Raw genomic sequence first — 18,463 nt, forward strand, 5'->3', positions numbered from 1 at the left:
TGACCTTGACCTTTGAGCTACGGACCTGGGTCTTGCGCGCGACACGTCGTCTTACTGTGGTACACATTCATGCCAAGTTATTTGAAAATCCATCCATCGATGACAAAGATATGGACCGGACACGAAAAATGCGGACAGACTGACAGACTGACAGACCGACAGACCGACAGACAGACAGACGGTTCAAAAACTATATGCCTCCCTTCGGGGGCATAAAAAGTTTTAACAACTTATGTTAACTAGCCTCAAACCAATGCTTCCTGGACTTCGGTTTCATGTCTTGGTAAGGGATTGTTGTTTCAATGGTGAAATGATCTCACTTGACCTGTGCCCACCAGACCAGAAGGCCAATGCTCTACCCTGCATCACTGTGCCAACTGCTGTATATACTTGAACAGCAGAAATCAAAACAGGTATGTTACAGACACAACATTCAACTATGTAGCTTTGACCCTCAAATATAACAAGCAAACAAGCATGATAATCCAATCAGGATGCTGTACACACAATGCCTTGTAACAATGCCCACTACTGCATGTTTCACAAATGAAGCATGCTTTCCTAGTAGTGAAAAACATTTCAGACTTATGTTAAACATACCTAAAAATGCCCCTCTTAATATATCAGTATAAAGGAAAGCAATATGCTTAAATAAAATCAGTAAAATTTGTATGCTAAAAGAAATGATCTTGCATGTTAAAACCAGTAGCAAATTCTTGTGCAAGGAAAAAAAACCCAACTTTGTACTATTTTATGAATGAAGAAAAGCATTAATCCAAGGTCCTCCATTAAAGCTACAGTATAAAAAGATTGATACGTAATTATTCAATATTTTATAAAAATATTTGACAAATCAAAATGTATTTTGACCATTTGTTACTATACATAATGGTCTTAGGCTGTTCTAACAAAGCAGCACTTACACAGTCAGTTCAAACTTTTGTATTTTCCCAATGCTTGAAATCTGGCACTTCTCAATATCAAAATAGGATTATTTCTTTGCGATTAAATAAACACTTTAAAATGATTATAGAATCAGACAGCTTTAGTATATATATTACATGTTGTTACCCAAAATTCAAAAGAAAAGATCAAAAAACCGCCTTTCCTCGTCAGATATGAAATCTTAAACAATATTGAGTAAGATGAAACAGTAACTTCTGCAGAAAGGTATGAAAGAGTGAAAATGTGACCAAACATATAAATTTATATATATACAGATATAGCTGCATGGTCACCAAAAATTCCGAAGAAATGCAGTTTATTTCAGGTTCAATTCCAAAAACAACTGCAAAATAATCTTGATTTGTAGAATCCGCGCAGTCTGGTCAGAATCCAAGCTGTTCGCTTTTAAAGCCTACTGCAATTAGAGAAACCATTAGCGAACAGCATGGATCCTGACCAGACTGCGCAGACGCGCAGGCTGGTCTGGATCCATGCTGGTCGCAAAGCCACTATGTTGGTTTTCCCATGGCACGGCTCAATTATAATCTTTTTACTTCTGTTTCTAGAAAAAAACTTATTCAAGAATATAATACATAATAAAAGCTTATAATGTTAGCGTTATACATGTAGTTGTATATATTTATTGCTTCCTTCTTTCTTCTTCTTACAAACCTCAATGTGATCTACAATTAACATGCACAGGTGCAGATTATTTTCATAAATAAATAAAAACAAAAATAATTATTTTTTAAAACAAGTTTTCAACCAAAATATATATTATATGTATGTTATTACACTTCAAATTTTACAGACTAGATGGAATAGATTTATATAAGTTTGGCAGTAAAGTATGTTAAAATGACCTTGCTGATTTTTATCTAATTACAGTATAGCAGAAATGGGCTTTAACTTTGACACAATACTGTATAATCTTGTTTAAGTGACACATAGTTAATAGTCAAAAATATTCTTTTGTACAAAAATAAATAAATAAATAATTGAACATGTATATTTTTACATACAATCTCTATAATTTGACAAGAATATCAAAAAAAAATATTCTTCCAACATGAAAAAAAATAAAGTAATAATAATATCAAATAATGTCGAAAAATAACATATGCATAAAAGCCTTGCCTTGAGGTATATAAAAGGCTATATTGGACATAAGTACAGTAAATTACTAAAAATTTCCTGAAATAGCTGAGCGACAAAGAATAAACACTTCTGTAATGAGGCTATGATTACAGCCAGCTTATTACAACCACATTCCAGAACCTCTAAGAGTTTGAAAATTAACATATTATCATTCACTCATTTTTTTCTATCATTGGCATACAAAAATGTAATCTAACTGTTTGAAAATCTTGTAACATTTTCTATCACTATGCCAATGAAGCTTAAAAAGTCTAAAATTAAACCATTTTCTAAAGAATTCAAATATAATTCAAAGCATTTCCGATTGATATTTGGTGAGTTATATGAATAAATACAAAGAAAATGAAAATCTACTCCCTTAAATTACTGAATAAATGTAGTAATAGTTGAAATCTACTGTTACATATATGTGAGGGAAGCATGTCTTGCATTCAGGTCAATGAGTAATGAAACTCATAGATAGGATGTCTTCAAATCTCTTTGTATAAACAATAAAATTTCTTCTACAAGCTTGCTATTTATAGTATAACTGTAAGTACTGGTTACCTTTCTAAATCGGCCAGCTGGACAGGATCTTGTCCTATACAGGCGCTGAAAACTGCGTCTCCTCACTGGCTTCATGTTCATACCCTTCATGGAAATGTATGTAATCCACTCTTTGTCAGTAAAACATACATACTGACATACCCTTCAATCCCTATCTTATCATTCATACTGCATACATCCTTAAAACACTTTCAACTTTTATAAATTGTTCATATACAATGAAATTTCACAAAGAGAAAAAACACAACGGTAATTAACCAGATATTAAAATAATTACAAGTAATTACAGATTCCTAGTGAACTTTACATCCCCATATAAACTATAAAGTGAACAACGTTTCGACACAATTGTCAGTTTAACACAATACATCCATCATTTTAGACTACCACAATCAGCTGTATACAGCCAGTTTATCCAGTCGGACACTGATATCAGAGCCGATATCAAACATTACAATAATATCATACTGTTTAATCCAGGTAATGAAGTCAACTCTTAACTTCATGATAAATCTTTGCACTTAATTCATTTTTAAATCTTTATGACTCAAATTTCCGCAAATGTATACATTTCACTATCTATATTTTCAATGTTTACTATTTCAATCACTGATTACAGAAAAACAGCACTGTGACAGTCAAGTTCCAAATAAAGTACTTGTAAAGAGCAATCTGTAATTGGAACTAACAATAAATGAAGTGTGTTTAAACACAAGTTAAAATCCATTTGTATTGAATAATGACACTAGCGTATCATGTGACGATAGGCAATTTTAAGTCAGAGTGACGGCAGATTAAATACCTATCATTTACCACTGTGAATGTAACAATATCCAACAGATAAGATACTTCCATTGTGAGATATACCCTTGCATAATTTTCTACATTTATTTTCATATATGTGTGTGCCAGCAATGCGACCCCTAGGGTCTATGTGTGTTTTGAAACAATTGTTTGAAATTCCTGATTAGGTTCCAAATTTACCAGGTGCATATTAATTAAAATAATGCATATAGTGTACACTACTGTCTAAAACACATTTAGCATAATCTTAAATTAATGTTTGCTTAAAGTTTATTTACATTGCATTAACGCCAAGCGTGCATACACAGACATTTATTGTGTAGTTTAATATATTAGATTTAATCATGGTTCTTCGGTTATTTTCACCCCATTTCTAGATGTTAAAACTGTAATAAACAATGATAAAAGGTTCAAGTCTGATCAGCATTTTTACCATTTTCTTCTATTGAATCTGTTTAATTAACTGGTACTTTAATACTGACCTCCCTGGCGGAAAGATCCCGACATTTTTATACTATATAAGACCTCGACTGACACCATTCTATTTAATTTAATGGGATTAAAGATATATCAAAGTGAAATAATTTGTAGTGAGATTACAGCTATCAATCTGAAATTCAAATCGATTTCGACCTGCATAAAACGTAGACGAAGCAATAAAAATTGTCATTTTACGACTATAATGGTTTGTTATATAGCATATGTTATATCAGGTTAAAGTTTGCCTTCAATAAATAAATGAGTAGGTTAGCAATTACTACAGACCTTTTTATGGCTGGTTATGTCTGCATGATTCTTAACACATTAACATATCACAGAAAAATACTTAACCTTTAGCCTGCTGCCGGCATATGATTCTGCCTTTGCGACCAGTGCAGACCAAGATCAGCCTGCACATCCTGCTGTGCAGACTGATCATGGTCTGCATTGTTCGCTACTCAATCAGTAAATTTTCAGTGAACACCCCTTTGAATAAAAAGTGGTATGGCCCGAATTGAATGATGGACCAGTCCATTTTAGAAATTTAGCAGGGTAAAGGTTAAACTTTACTGCACTGGTGAACATGTCTTGTCTTTATAAACCCCGATATATCAACAAAAAAAATTGTTTGCAAGTATCTTTTCATTTCAATCTATTAATGTTTCATTAAATTTTAATGTGTTTAACATCATCCTACAAAAAATGCTTTTACAAATTTGTCATCTATTTTGCACTATCTAAATTAAATTTTTTCTCCATAAATGACATTTTTCTGGGCTAAAATGTATTATGTCAATTTAAAATTCATTTTCAGATTAAACCCTGACAAAATAAATTAACAGTATTTTGTACTAGACAGTGGATTTTATAATTACACAACTGAGAGTACAAGTGAATTATTTTTTAAGAAAGATGATTACAATATTATATTTAACAATAACTAGTTTTCAATAAAAGTAACAGACAAATCAACCAACGGAGAAAATAAATAATAACAGCAATTTCAAGTATGTGCCTTAAGTTATAGTAAAATCTTTCAATTCTGTTTACATAAAATTTGATGTTTTTGTCCAAAACAACAATTCCATGTGAACAGGAATCTGAGGTTTTCTGAAACATTCAACACTTGTATATTCATAGGGTGTGGTGGAATCCATGGAAAACTTTCCTTCTCCGAGATTACGCTATGGACGATATAACACTGTATGTTGGGGAATCCATGGGAAACTTTCCTTCCCCGAGATTACGCTATGGATGATATAACACTATATGTTGGGGAATCCATGGGAAACTTTCCTTCCCCGAGATTACGCTATGGATGATATCACTGTATGCTGGGGAATCCATGGGAAACTTTCCTTCCCCGAGATTATACTATGGATGATATAACACTGTATGTCAGGGAATCAAGGGTACCTAAACTTATCTTTCCAGAGATTATGCTATGGATGATACAACACTGTATTTGACATATAACAGGTGAATGTTAAATAAAAAACAAGTTTTAGATATAATTGTTCTTTTAGTTAACTGAACTATTAGTGTTTTCCACTTTGCATTTCAAATTTAGGAAAACGCAATACTTGTACTTGCTGCAAACTTCATGTAAACAAAGAAGCATGACTTAATCAACTAGGTCAACATCATAAGGTCAAACACCAGCATGACAGTTTATCGTTGATACCACTTTTGATAATACTAGCATATATATATATATATATATAACACTCATGTATCATAAACTAAAAGCATGCTGAATCAGGGAAATTATATAGTGAAAATGATATACATGTACTGTGAAATCAAAAATATTTATGGGGAAATTTTCATGGAATTTAATGATTCTGTCAACCAACCGAATTAAATCCCTGCAAAGCTGGAGTCTGCTAATGCATATCCCCAGGAAATAGCTGTTTCAGAAAAACAAATCATACCAACAAAAATTAAATAATTTTACAGTTTAGTCAAGTTTACAATTTTTACAAAGAAAATTGCAGGAAATACTCAAAACACAGATGCCAACAAACAGAATTTAAATAGTACTCCCATGTATGCTAATTAATTTTGATGAATTAATTAATTCCCCAATTAATTATTCAAATGCTATTTTTAACAGCAGTAAAATCATAACAAAATCATAATGGTAATATTTTTCTCACAAAAGTCAAACACACTCATTAATAATGAATTAAATGAGTACATGTAGCTAGCTAAATCTTTTCTTTTACAACCAAACAAAGGACCTTGATGCAGTTTCATTTGAAAGACATTTCCTTGTTTATGGTAGAACAAGAGTGCCAGAATGTCACAATATACACCCGTCACAGCAAATTTCTTTACACTAGCACCTGTATTTGCAAATGGAATTTTAATTTTCTAGTTGTTTACAATGTTTGTTTTTTTTTTAGAAATTATTGTAATTCTTTTATTTTTCTAAGTCCACGCAAAAATCCTTACCAGGTAGAGATAGCTCAAAATACTCCTCAGAATTGGGTGTAACATGCATGTTGTACTACAGAAAAGTGGTCTCGATTTTTCCCTACGACTTGTAATGAAAAAGTTACAATATAAGCTATTTATAGAAACAGCAAAGGGAAGTAATTCAAAAGAAGGGACCAGTGCATGACACTCCGTCTCATGATGGTGTACAATTGTGCCAAGTTACATCAAAATCCCTCCATGCATGAAGTAGAAATGCTCCGGACAAAGTCATTCTTGTATCTGACCTTTGGCCTCTAAGTGTGACCTTGACCTTAGACCTAGGGACGTGGTTCTTGCGCATGACACTCCGTCTCATGCTTGTGAACATTTGTGCCAAGTTGTATCAAAATCCCTCAATGCATGAAGAAGAAATGTTCTGGACAAAGTTTTCATTCTTGTATCCTTGACCTCTAAGTGTGACCTTGACCTTATCCCTAGGGACCTGGTTCTTGCGCATGACACTCCCTCTCATTATGGTGAACAATTGTGCCAAGCTACATCAAAATCCTTTCATGCATGAAGAAGATATGCTCCGGACAAAGTTCATTCTTGTATCCTTTGACCTCTAAGTGTGACCTTGACCTTAGACCTAGGGACCTGGTTCTTGCGCATGACACTCCCTCTCATTATGGTGAACAACTGTGCTAAGCTACATCAAAATCCTTCAATGCATGAAGAAGATATGCTCCGGACAAAGTCATTCTTGAATTTTTCATTCTTGTATCCTTTGGCCTAAGTGTGACCTTGACCTTAGACCTAGGGACCTGGTTTTTGTGCATGACACTTCGTCTCATGATGATGAACAATTGTGCCAATTTTCATGAAAATCCCTCCATGCAAGAAGAAGATATGCTCCGGACAAAGTCATTCTTGAATTTGACCTTTGACCTCTAAGTGTGACCTTGACCTTAGACCTAGGGAAATGGTTCTTGCGCATGACACTCCATCTCATGATGGTGAACAACTGTGCCAAGTTTCATCAAAATCCCTCCATGCATGTAGAAGATATGCTCCGGACAAGGTCTGTGGACGCCGCCCGCCCGCCCGCCCACCCATCCGCCCGCCAGGGGCGTTCCCATAATACGTCCCGTTTTTCAAACGGGCGTATAAAAAGGAAGGATTAATATTCTCCTAGCCTTGACATCGATTTTCACCTAGGCTGTCACCTAGCCTGGCACAAAAGCAAAACATAAATCTTCACCTAGCCAGGCACAGAGAAGAAGGGCATCAGTATTCACCTGGCCTGGCATACAGAAGCAGGGCATCAGTATTCACCTGGCCTGGCAGACAGAAGCAGGACATATAATTATTCACCTGGCCTAGAACAGAGAAATAGGGCATCAATATTCCCCTAGCCTAGAACAGAGAAACAGGGCATCAGTATTCACCTGGCCTGGCAAACTGAAGCAGGGCATCAGTATTCATCTGGCCTAGAACAGAGAAACAGGGCATCAGTATTCACCTGGCCTGGCATACAAGAAGCAGGGCATCAGTATTCACCTGGCCTGACATTCAGAAGCAGGACATTTAGTATTCACCTGGCCTAGAACAGAGAAACAGGGCATTAGTAATCACATGCCCTGGCATACAGACGCAGGGCAACAGTATTCACCTGGCCTAACATACAGAAGCAGAACATCAGAATTCACCTGGCCTGACATACAGAAGCAGGACATTAGTATTCACCTGGCCTAGAACAGAGAAACAGGGCATAAGTATTCACCTGGCCTGGCATACTGAAGCAGGGCATCAGTATTCACCTGGCCTAGAACAGAGAAACAGGGCATCAGTATTCACCTGGCCTGGCATACAGAAGCAGGGCATCAGTATCCACCTGGCCTGACATTCAGAAGCAGGACACAATATTCACCTGGCCTGGCATACAGAAGCAGGACATCAGTATTCACCTAGCCTAGAACAGAGAAACAAGGCATCAGTATTCACCTGGCCTGGCATACTGAAGCAGGGCATCAGTATCCACCTGGCCTAGAACAGAGAAACAGGGCATCAGTATTCACCTGGCCTGGCATACAGAAGAAGGGCATCAGTATCCACCTGGCCTGACATTCAGAAGCAGGACACAAATATTCACCTGGCCTGGCATACAGAAGCAGGACATCAGTATTCACCTAGCCTAGAACAGAGAAACAAGGCATCAGTATTCACCTGGCCTGGCATACAAAAGCAGGGCATCAGTATTCACCTGGCCTGGCATACAGAAGCAGGACATCAGATTTCACCTAGCCTAGAACAGAGAAACAGTACATCAGTAGTCACCTAGCCGGGCATACAGAAGCAGGGCATCAGTATTCACCTGGCCTGACATACAGATGCAGGGCATCAGTATTCACCCCACCTGGCATACAGAAGCAGGACATCAGTATACACCTAGCCTAGAACAGAGGAACAGGGCATCAGTATTCACCTGGCCTGGCATACAAAAGCAGGGCATCAGTATTCACCCGACCTGGCATACAGAAGCAGGACATCAGTATACACCTAGCCTAGAACAGAGAAACAGGGCATCAGTATTCACCTAGACGGGCATACAGAAGCAGGGCATCAAAATTCACCTGGCCTGACATACAGAAGCAGGACACCAATATTCACCTGGCCTGGCATACAGAAGCAGGGCATCAGTATTCACCTGGCCTGGCATAGAGAAGCAGGGCATCAGTATTCACCTGGCCTGGCATACTGAAACAGGGCATCAGTATTCACCTGGCCTGGCATACAGAAGCAGGGCATCAGTATTCACCTGGCCTGGCATACAGAAGCAGGACATCAGTATTCACCTAGCCTGGCATACAAAAGCAGGGCATAGGTATTCACCCGGCCTGGCATACAGAAGCAGGACATCAGTATACACCTAGCCTAGAACTGAGAAACAGGGCATCAGTATTCGCCTGGCCTGGCATACAAAAGCAGGGCATCAATATTCACCCGGCCTGGCATACAGAAGCAGGACATTAGTATTCAGCTAGCCTAGAAAACAGAAACAGGGCATCAGTATTCACATGACCTGGCATACAGAAGCAGGGCATCAGTATTCACTTTGCCAAGCACAGGAACTAACAAATTCTTAAAGCATGTAGAATGTTTAATATTGTCAAACTCAACATAATTTATGTGTTGGGAAATTGAACTGGAACAAAAAAAATCTGTATTAGAAAGCAATTGAACACTAAGACTAACAGAATGGGAAAGAGCAAATCACACAATGGACACTTTAAAAGCAGATGAAAATCTGAATAATATGTTTCGTTTTACAATTTGCAAGTTGAGAAATTTTGAAATAAGATATGAATTATAGCCGATTATGTTTCAAGCACAATATAAATATTTTGTCACTTACTGTACATGAAAATCAAAGGCCTGAATGGCCTGAGTCGGCTAATGATTGATGTACTGACAGTATAGTCTACCAGTTTCAGTTTGTTTTTAGTTTTTTTCTTAAAATTTCATAACACAGCTCGATATTTACCCAAAATATTATATCCGGATACGATTACACTTTTCTCCAGTTTGAACAATATATTTTACAAATTGTGATGATACGAAGACATTTAGCAGCAATTGGCAGTATCTGACATTGAAGTTACGTTAAATTACCTCTTATTTAAATCTTTTCATAAAAAAGTTGTTTCGTTTCGCCAAACATAGACGATCTAGTTTCGATTTCAAAAACTACAAGAAAATTCAATTTAATGTTTCGCCAATTTGTTTATTTCTCGAAAAATAAGAATTAAAATCATTTTTAATATCAGTAGTAACTAAACAAACCAGTAAGAGCTTCTTCTTCCGATAATTTATCCGTTTACTGACTGCAAAATTCAACCCACGCAAAGTTTATAGAAATCATACGATGCGTGTTTATGTTCAATGTGGGAGAATTAAGGCTGATCGGCTATGTTACCTAACACATCCAGACGATTCAGATTTTGTTTTTAAAAAAGCATTGTGTGCGTTTCTGTAATTTTATATACGTTTTTATACGCTTAGAAATTATTAGACATGCGTATTTGCATTATTTCTATACGTAATTTACGCTAATACGCATCTTCGCTGGAGCCCTGCTGGAACTATTTTTTGTCTTTCGCTGGATGTTACCCAAGCTTTGTAAGCCTGCGCAATTCTTAAAATGCACATTTATGCTTAATGAGTTACATTCGAGAATTGCACAATTACAAGTCATAAATATGACAGATTACATCGTATATTGGTCATAGCAAAGGGAATTGACACAACTTAACTTCATTCATGCAGTGAACTGTTTGAAGTTTGAGAAATCTAATGGAACTACATCCCTTCACTGTGTTATTTGGTCCATTTAGAGAATCGTTGGATAGCAAGGACTCGTCAAAAGGCTTTCAACCTTTAGCTGACTCAAAAATAAGATTTAAACAAGAGCTGTCTCCATAGGATGACACATGCCCCCGATGGCACTTTGAATGAACAGTTATGGCCGATGTTAGAGTTTAGGACCTTTGACCTACGGACCTGGGTCTTGCGCGTGACACGTCGTCTTACTGTGGTACACATTCATGCCCAATAATTTTAAAATCCATGCATGAATGACAAAGATATGGACCGGACATGCCCATCAATGCACTATTATGAAATATGACCTTTAACGTCTAAGTGTGACCTTGACCTTTGAGCTACGGACCTGGGTCTTGCGTGCGACATGTCGTTTTACTGTGGTACACATTCATGCCAAGTTATTTGAAAATCCATCCATGGATGACAAAGATATGGACCGGACACGAATGCACATCATGAAAAATGACCTTTAACGTCTAAGTGTGACCTTGACCTTTGAGCTACGGACCTGGGTCTTTCGCGCGACACGTCGTCTTACTGTGGTTCACATTCATGCCAAGTTATTTGAAAATCCATCCATCGATGACAAAGATGTGGACCGGACACGAATGCACATCATGAAAAATGACCTTTAACGTCTAAGTGTGACCTTGACCTTTGAGCTACAGACCTGGGTCTTTTGCGCGACACGTCGTCTTACTGTGGTACGCATTCATGCCAAGTTATTTGAAAATCCATCCATCGATGACAAAGATATGGACCGGACACGAAAATTGCGGACACACCGACAGACTGACAGACCGACAAGACGGTTCAAAAACTATATGCCTCCCTTCGGGGGCATAAAAAACAGCAGCATTACAATAAAGCTGTAATAAGTGAGGGCCTCTATAGATGCATATAACATATTTCTTAAAACACATTATTAATAAAAAAACAAACATATTCCCTTCAAATATACACCACATACTCCTATCCGGAAAAAATAAAAATTACCATTCCAGATTCTTCCATGTTTTCCACTGAGAATCTCTATCTCTATATTGTAGCTATCTACATGTCATCTCTCCATTAACACAATCTGGAAGGAAACAAACATTATATGTTTCATTATTGTTCAAATATCATCTTTTTATTTAACAATGTAAACAACAACACATTAAATAATTCACTAAATATGCTTCAAGTAAAAGAACAAAATACAAGAAGGAGTATCAATTGTTCTACAACAAACAGAAAACTTGAAGGTGTTTTTGTCACAAAAACATGTCTCCTCACTATGTATTCTAAGGATGGAAGAGGGGCATGTTTGTTGACAAGATTTTTCTACCTTTAGGTTAGAGACCACCAATTGTTTTCCCATAGACTTACATTGTAACATTATGGCGTGCACGGCCTTCCATACATCGAAACATGTACATCTAATTACAATTTTTTCAAGAACTGTCTTAGTTCTACCAAAATATCGGACGAAAAACATATGAATAGTGATAATTTATTTAAGTAATTTTCGTGTGAATGAGATGACCCCTGTTTACATCATTGACATGGCGGGAGAAATTCGTTTGATAAAACTTTTTTTCAATACACATAAAATGTAGTAAATTTTGTCAAAATGTATAATAAAATACTGTAAATGCAGTGAAAAAATATCAATTTTGAAAAAAAAATCACTTCCTGGGTTTGTTTACATGACTGACCAATCAGAACTCACAGACGTTACCTTATTCCCAGGTATACACTTACCTCATTCCCAGTAAGTTCCCTGTACTTTTTTGAATTGGTGGTCTCTGACCTTTAGCTCTGGCGGCCATTTTGTGCAGCAAAGCGGAACATGTCGGCAATATGCACAACTAGGCTTGGTACTGATCACTACTGTGGAGTTTCGTCGAAATCCAGCCAGCAGTTTGACCTGTGAAAGCCGAACAAGATTTTTCTATCTTTAGCTCTGGCGGCAATTTTGTGCAGCAAAGCGAACGTGTCGGCGATATACACAACTTGGCTTGGTACTGATCACTCCTGTGAAGTTTCATTGAAATCCTGCCAGCAGTTTGAATTGTGAAAGCCAGACAAGCTTAATGCGAACTGACAGATGGACAGATGGCAAAGGCAAAAACAATATGTCTCCCCCACCTACATAATAAAAATTCAGCATATAAGGCTATCATCAATATTCAATACATGTTATTGTTATACTGCAGACTGCAGTCTGTACCATCTTACTTTGCAAATATCTCAAAACATTTAGTTTATACTTGAATATTTCAGGCTGATTATGAAACAAGTTCTACAACTTCTATTAATCACTTCAATTCCAAATGGTATCCGAGAGAAAAAGGCTAGTTTCCACTATAATGCTGAACACCATACAAGGAAGCTACTGGTAGCATTTCTTTCATGTCTTTGGTACAATTAAACATCTAAAGGGCACAGGGCTTATTTTTTTTTAACAAAATGATTTATAGATCTCTGCAATGATTTGTGGATTGATAGGTAAAAAAATGCAGCAAAATACAGTTCCATGGTCTATGCCTATGTGTCAGTTACTCCCAAAAAGAGTAAAACTTAGTACTTTGCTCAACTCTGCTGAATCAGCCAGCTGAAGACCCTGCTGGCATAAACAATACATAGTTCAACAAAAAGTGGTTCATTGTTCAGGGCTTTTCATCCTTATATAACAGAGGCTGATATTCAGCCACTTCCCAACTGAAAATAAGGTCATTTTTTCCCAACTGTGGTAGAGGAACTTCCCAAAATGTAAAAAAAAAAATTGTCAATTATATTTCACAAAATAGGAAGCAATGAGCTCATTTATGATTAGGAAACCACCAAATTCTGTCCTCTGTTACATAACTCTTTTGCAGAAGGAAAAAAGACCCTGTTTCAATAAAATGCTCTTTTCCCAAAATGAGCATTATTTATCACGTATGAATTTCCCAATTTGAAAGGCCAGGGACTCTTCCCAATTTCCTGATGAAAAGCCCCGTTGTTCAACCTGTATGCTGTGGGGTGGGGGGGAGGCCTGGGCCCATTATTTGGGGAGGAGAGCTAGGTACCTGGAATATGGGAGAATAAATTCTTAAAATCTTAATGTAAAATCAATTTTTAATAAGGGAAAACTGTGCAATTTGAAAGAAATGTCCTTTGGAGAAGAGAAAATGCCATACATCTGTACTATTTCTTTAGAGAAAGTAACATAAGATTTATTTTGTTGGTTTAACATCGCACTGACACAATTATAGGTCATATGGCAACTTCCAGCTTTTATGGTGGAGGAAGACCCCAGGTGCCCCTCCGTACATTATTTCATCATGAGCGGGCACCTGAGTAGAACCACCAACCTTCCGTAAGCCAGCTGGATGGCTTCCTCACATGAAGTATTCAATGCCCCGAGTGCGGCTCGAACCCACATTGTAGAGGGGCAAGTGATTTCAAGTCAGGGGCCTTAACCACTCAGCCACGGAGGCCCTGGTAACATAAGAACATTAAACTTTCTTCAAAATCAACAATAATCCATTATTAAATTATAAACTGAAAGCAGTGCTTTTCCCAATATTACCCAGTTAAATAACTGTTACATAAAATTATCTTAAAACAAGGTTAAAACACAGTTAATGCATTGTTTAGTAACCAAGAACAATTTCAGTATCAACTATTTACATATTTAGGTCAAATATCAAACATGAGGAAAATTCTTCCTTTTTGTAAACTCACACCCTTTCATTCTCCAAAAAGCTGTGAAACCCATGTCTGTTTAAACCATTTATATTTAGCTCAGCTTCTCATCTTCCTGAAAAATACATAAAACTATACGATAATGATAAATTTGATTGGAACCCCTATAATGACTTCAAATCACATACCCTTGATTGCTATGTGTTTTGAGTCTCTGTATAATTAATTCATATATGCTAGCCATTCAGCTCGAAGGTTCCACCTTGGTGCCCATTTTTTTCTGAAATAATGTACAGCATACCTGCATAACACTGGTTTTCTTCCACCATGGGTATAATAAAGGCTGGATGTGTCTTTTTTTTTGCCTGGCAAGTCTTTAAAAGGGTTACGGTACTGATATATTTAAAATACATTCCCCAATTTTTCTTTACTGTAGATATCACGCAATTGAAGTATATGAAAAGTGTTTATCTTATGGTTAAAGGGACATAATCTTAAACACCAATCTATTCACAATCTAGGTTCAACAGGTTTTATTTACATCAACTTGTTTAGGGTTTAGCACTGTTTTTCAACAGTATTTCAACAGCAGTCAGTTAATTTAACCAGAGTTTCTGGATTCTGTACCAGTTCTAACCTGTTCAGCAGTAACTGCTAACTTCTTCACAGGAATCAGAGAGGTTGAGCACAAACTGACTTCAGACACAATGCCTTTTATTAAATCCTCATGGAGAACATACACCTCACTTGGGCATTGAACTTACAAACCAAGCAATCCATAGATCTGCACTCACCCTACTGAGCTAGGTTGGTTGGCTTTCATTTACATAAAGGTAAAATCAAATTATAGCAACATTCATGTACAGTCAACAGTGTTTTTTTCTGGCCAATTTGGGGCCGAAATTGGGCCCCAATCCCAATGGCAAATAGTATGTTTTTTCCCCAATTCAGGGCACTAGACAACTTTTGGGGACAGGTACCCATACCCTCAGAAAGGGGAATTTTTCGTTGTTTTAAGACAAAAAGGGAAGTTTTTAGCCATTTTTTTTTTCTACTTTTTACACTTATTCAATCATTTCTGAATAAAATGCAACTATATTGCAGCAGTAACCTTCCTTAGAGGCACTATAATATATCTTGAAAGACAGTTCATATCTAGTTGTGTCAAACAACCTATTATCTAGGGGAATTTTCTTCTGAGAAAGGGAAAAAAAACATTTTTACAAGGGGAATGGGGCCCATATTCGGCCCCAAAAACGGCCAAACGAGTGCCCTGCAATTTCAAAGCTAAAATTCCCAAAGTTAAATTTATTGCCTTTTTTTCAACCTTTTCAAACAATTTAAGACTGAAACCTTAAACATTTGAAACACAAGACAGTTTGCTAACTTACTGTATAATGATAAATTATTGCAATTTTTTTCTTAAAATGTGACATTTTAATAAAAAATATGACTTTTAACATTTCCAAATTTAAGCATTTTACAAAACATTTTTCCCAATTGTAAAGGCCCCGGCCGAATTCCCAAATCAGTGGAAAAAAACACTGGTCAAACCTGTTTATATCAGTCAGATAAGAGTGACTGAAATTGACCACTGGCTAAAGTCAGTTTGCATGATAAAGATAAAAGGCTTATCTTCAATATCATATATACAGTTCTGAATGCATTTTGCCTAATTTTGGAATGTAAATGGGAGAAGAAGTATAATAGGCACGAAGATGCAAGAAAAGGGCCTAATAATTTGCTTTCCGCATGCTCAGTGACCATACTTATGAGAGTATTATTAACAAACAGCTGATAAAAGATCAATAAAGCTTATGGAACAGTTTAATAAAATTTATTAAAATTCAGTTAGAAAATCAAAACAAATTAATTTATAACTAGATTGAGATGTGTTTCCATAGCATATGATATGACACTGGACCGACTGGTGCGTTTCTATCACAAACTGAGAAACACATGCATTAACTCTAGTCGAACTCATATCACATCATAGCCTCTACATGTAGATTTTCTGGTTAAGTTACTTGGTGAATTCTATTCAGGGCAGTCTAATTGCATTATCAATGCTAAGAGTAAATCTATGCAGTTGTCCTACCTACCTAACGGTTGCAGAGGCTGACCAACTGACACGCTCGATTGTCAATACGATTTCAATATTACAAGAATATGTTTTAGAAACTAGCCAAATCATATGGGACGTTATAGTCTGATTACGGGCGGCTTCTACATCTACATCTTTCACCCAACCGTCGATTTCCGACTATCACTGGGCGGCGCTGTCAGAGAAACAGTTGTTAAAGAAATGATATGTTACAAATGTTAAGAGAATAAAAGCTAAAAAGACAGTATGCTACAGTTAAAATAGGACAGAGGCAATGCAATTACATATTGACCCCCGCCAGCCTCTCTCTAAAGATACTGAGACTGGGGCTAGATTTGACATAGGCTGGTAGGGAATTCCAGAGTCGGATGGTCCTTGGGAAGTACGAGTTAGAAAAGTACTGAGTGTGAGACATGGAGATTAAGTAATTTAGATTTCTAGGACTGCAACTGTCTGGGCCCTTATTTTGTAAAACATTACTAACGAGTTGTATGACCTTCTGTATTGGAGTGTATTCCATTCTAAGATGTTCAACATTTGGGTAACGCTACTGGTGTAACCACATGTAGTCGTACATGACGTACCTGGCAGCTGACCTTTGAACATTTGCGACTTTACTTTTGAGAGTTTTTTGCATTGGATGCCATGGATCGACTCATTAGTAGACTCCTACAAACTTCAAGATGATTTGACAAAATTAGAAGAATGGGAACGTAAATGGTCTATGGAATTTAATCCTGATAAATGCGAAATCATAAGAATCTCTAAAAAAAGAAAAAATATCATCTTTCCATATAAATTACATAATCAAGAACTAAAAACCACAGAAAATGCTAAATATCTTGGGATTACTATTAGTGATGACTTTAGTTGGAAAAAACATATTGAATTTACATCTTCAAAAGCTAGTAACACCCTCGGATTTATAAAAAGAAATGTACAATGTAATAACTGTAATATCAAAGAAACTGATTACAAAACATACGTTCGCCCACAATTAGAATACTGTAACACCATATGGCATCCACGGCAGAAAAACTTAACATATGAGATAGAAAAGGTACAAAGAGCTGCAGCCACATATGTTATGAATGACTACTCATACCAAAGCAGCGTAACATCAGTGCTTGAAACTCTTAAATGACAGATATTAGAACAAAGAAGAATACATGCATCTTTAATTATGTTGTATAAATTATCACACAACCTCGTCTCTGTAGATCATAACCACCTGACAACCTCTAGAAATTTAAACTTTATCATTCCATCTTCAAGAACACAATATCATATGAACTCCTTTTTCCCCCGCACAATCAGATACTGGAATGCCTTACCTTATAACATCAAGGACAGTGTGAACCTTCAGTGCTTCACATCTGACCTAGACTTGTATATGTACTAATGTCATCCTCCTGTTTTTATTTTTAACAAACTGTATATATTACTGCTCTTACTCTCTTAACAACATGAATATCATGTATCATGTAACATAGCAACATGCTTTTAAACAACTGCCCCGACCTCCCAGTTATGATCAGAAATTGAGTGTTGGGAGTATCTCCGTAGATGTAGATGTAGATGCCAGACGCTTGGCATGTGAACATCATCCAAACACCTACAAAGGCCTAAAAAAATTCTTTGTTTCCGGTAACATGCTCAAAAAAAATTAGGGTATGTAGGTCGTAAAAAAAAAATATTTTATTTTTGGATTTTTTTTTATTAAGCTAGACTTTTCAGAAATTATTTTTGTGTCAAAAAAAGAATACAAACAAGAGGGTTATGCCTTTAGAGCATCAATAAGTTGATTTCTAACATCACTGAGAATGTTTTAGGCATAAAATGTGCAGTTTTGCAACTTTTTGTCAAAAAGTTGAAAAAAATATTCTCCAAGGCCATAAAAACATTTAGGGTTAGGCCATAAATTTAGGGTAGGTCGGGATACCGGAA

At 36.4% G+C, this 18,463-nt stretch overlaps 1 protein-coding gene across 3 annotated transcripts in view; it reads right to left on the minus strand.

The window, feature by feature from the left end:
- Positions 1 to 14,508, minus strand: part of LOC123531546 (centrosomal protein of 170 kDa protein B-like) — a 163,444-nt gene extending 148,936 nt beyond the window's left edge. Inside the window, exons 1-2 of one of the 3 annotated variants that reach the window (XM_053553235.1) lie at positions 14,454 to 14,508; positions 11,734 to 11,818 (exon numbers count right to left, since the gene is read on the minus strand). In XM_053553235.1, the coding sequence (XP_053409210.1) occupies positions 11,734 to 11,751 (18 nt within the window). In that variant the 5' untranslated portion in view covers positions 11,752 to 11,818; positions 14,454 to 14,508. Of the gene's footprint in view, positions 1 to 2,649; positions 3,407 to 11,733; positions 11,819 to 12,483; positions 12,501 to 14,453 lie in introns of those variants that run through there. The other 2 variants (XM_053553237.1, XM_053553218.1) reach the window with 2 other exon arrangements.
- Positions 14,509 to 18,463: the final 3,955 nt, after the last annotated feature.

The sequence above is a fragment of the Mercenaria mercenaria genome, chromosome 1 (genome assembly GCF_021730395.1).
Source record: "Mercenaria mercenaria strain notata chromosome 1, MADL_Memer_1, whole genome shotgun sequence".
Classification (NCBI taxonomy): Eukaryota; Metazoa; Mollusca; class Bivalvia; order Venerida; family Veneridae; genus Mercenaria; species Mercenaria mercenaria.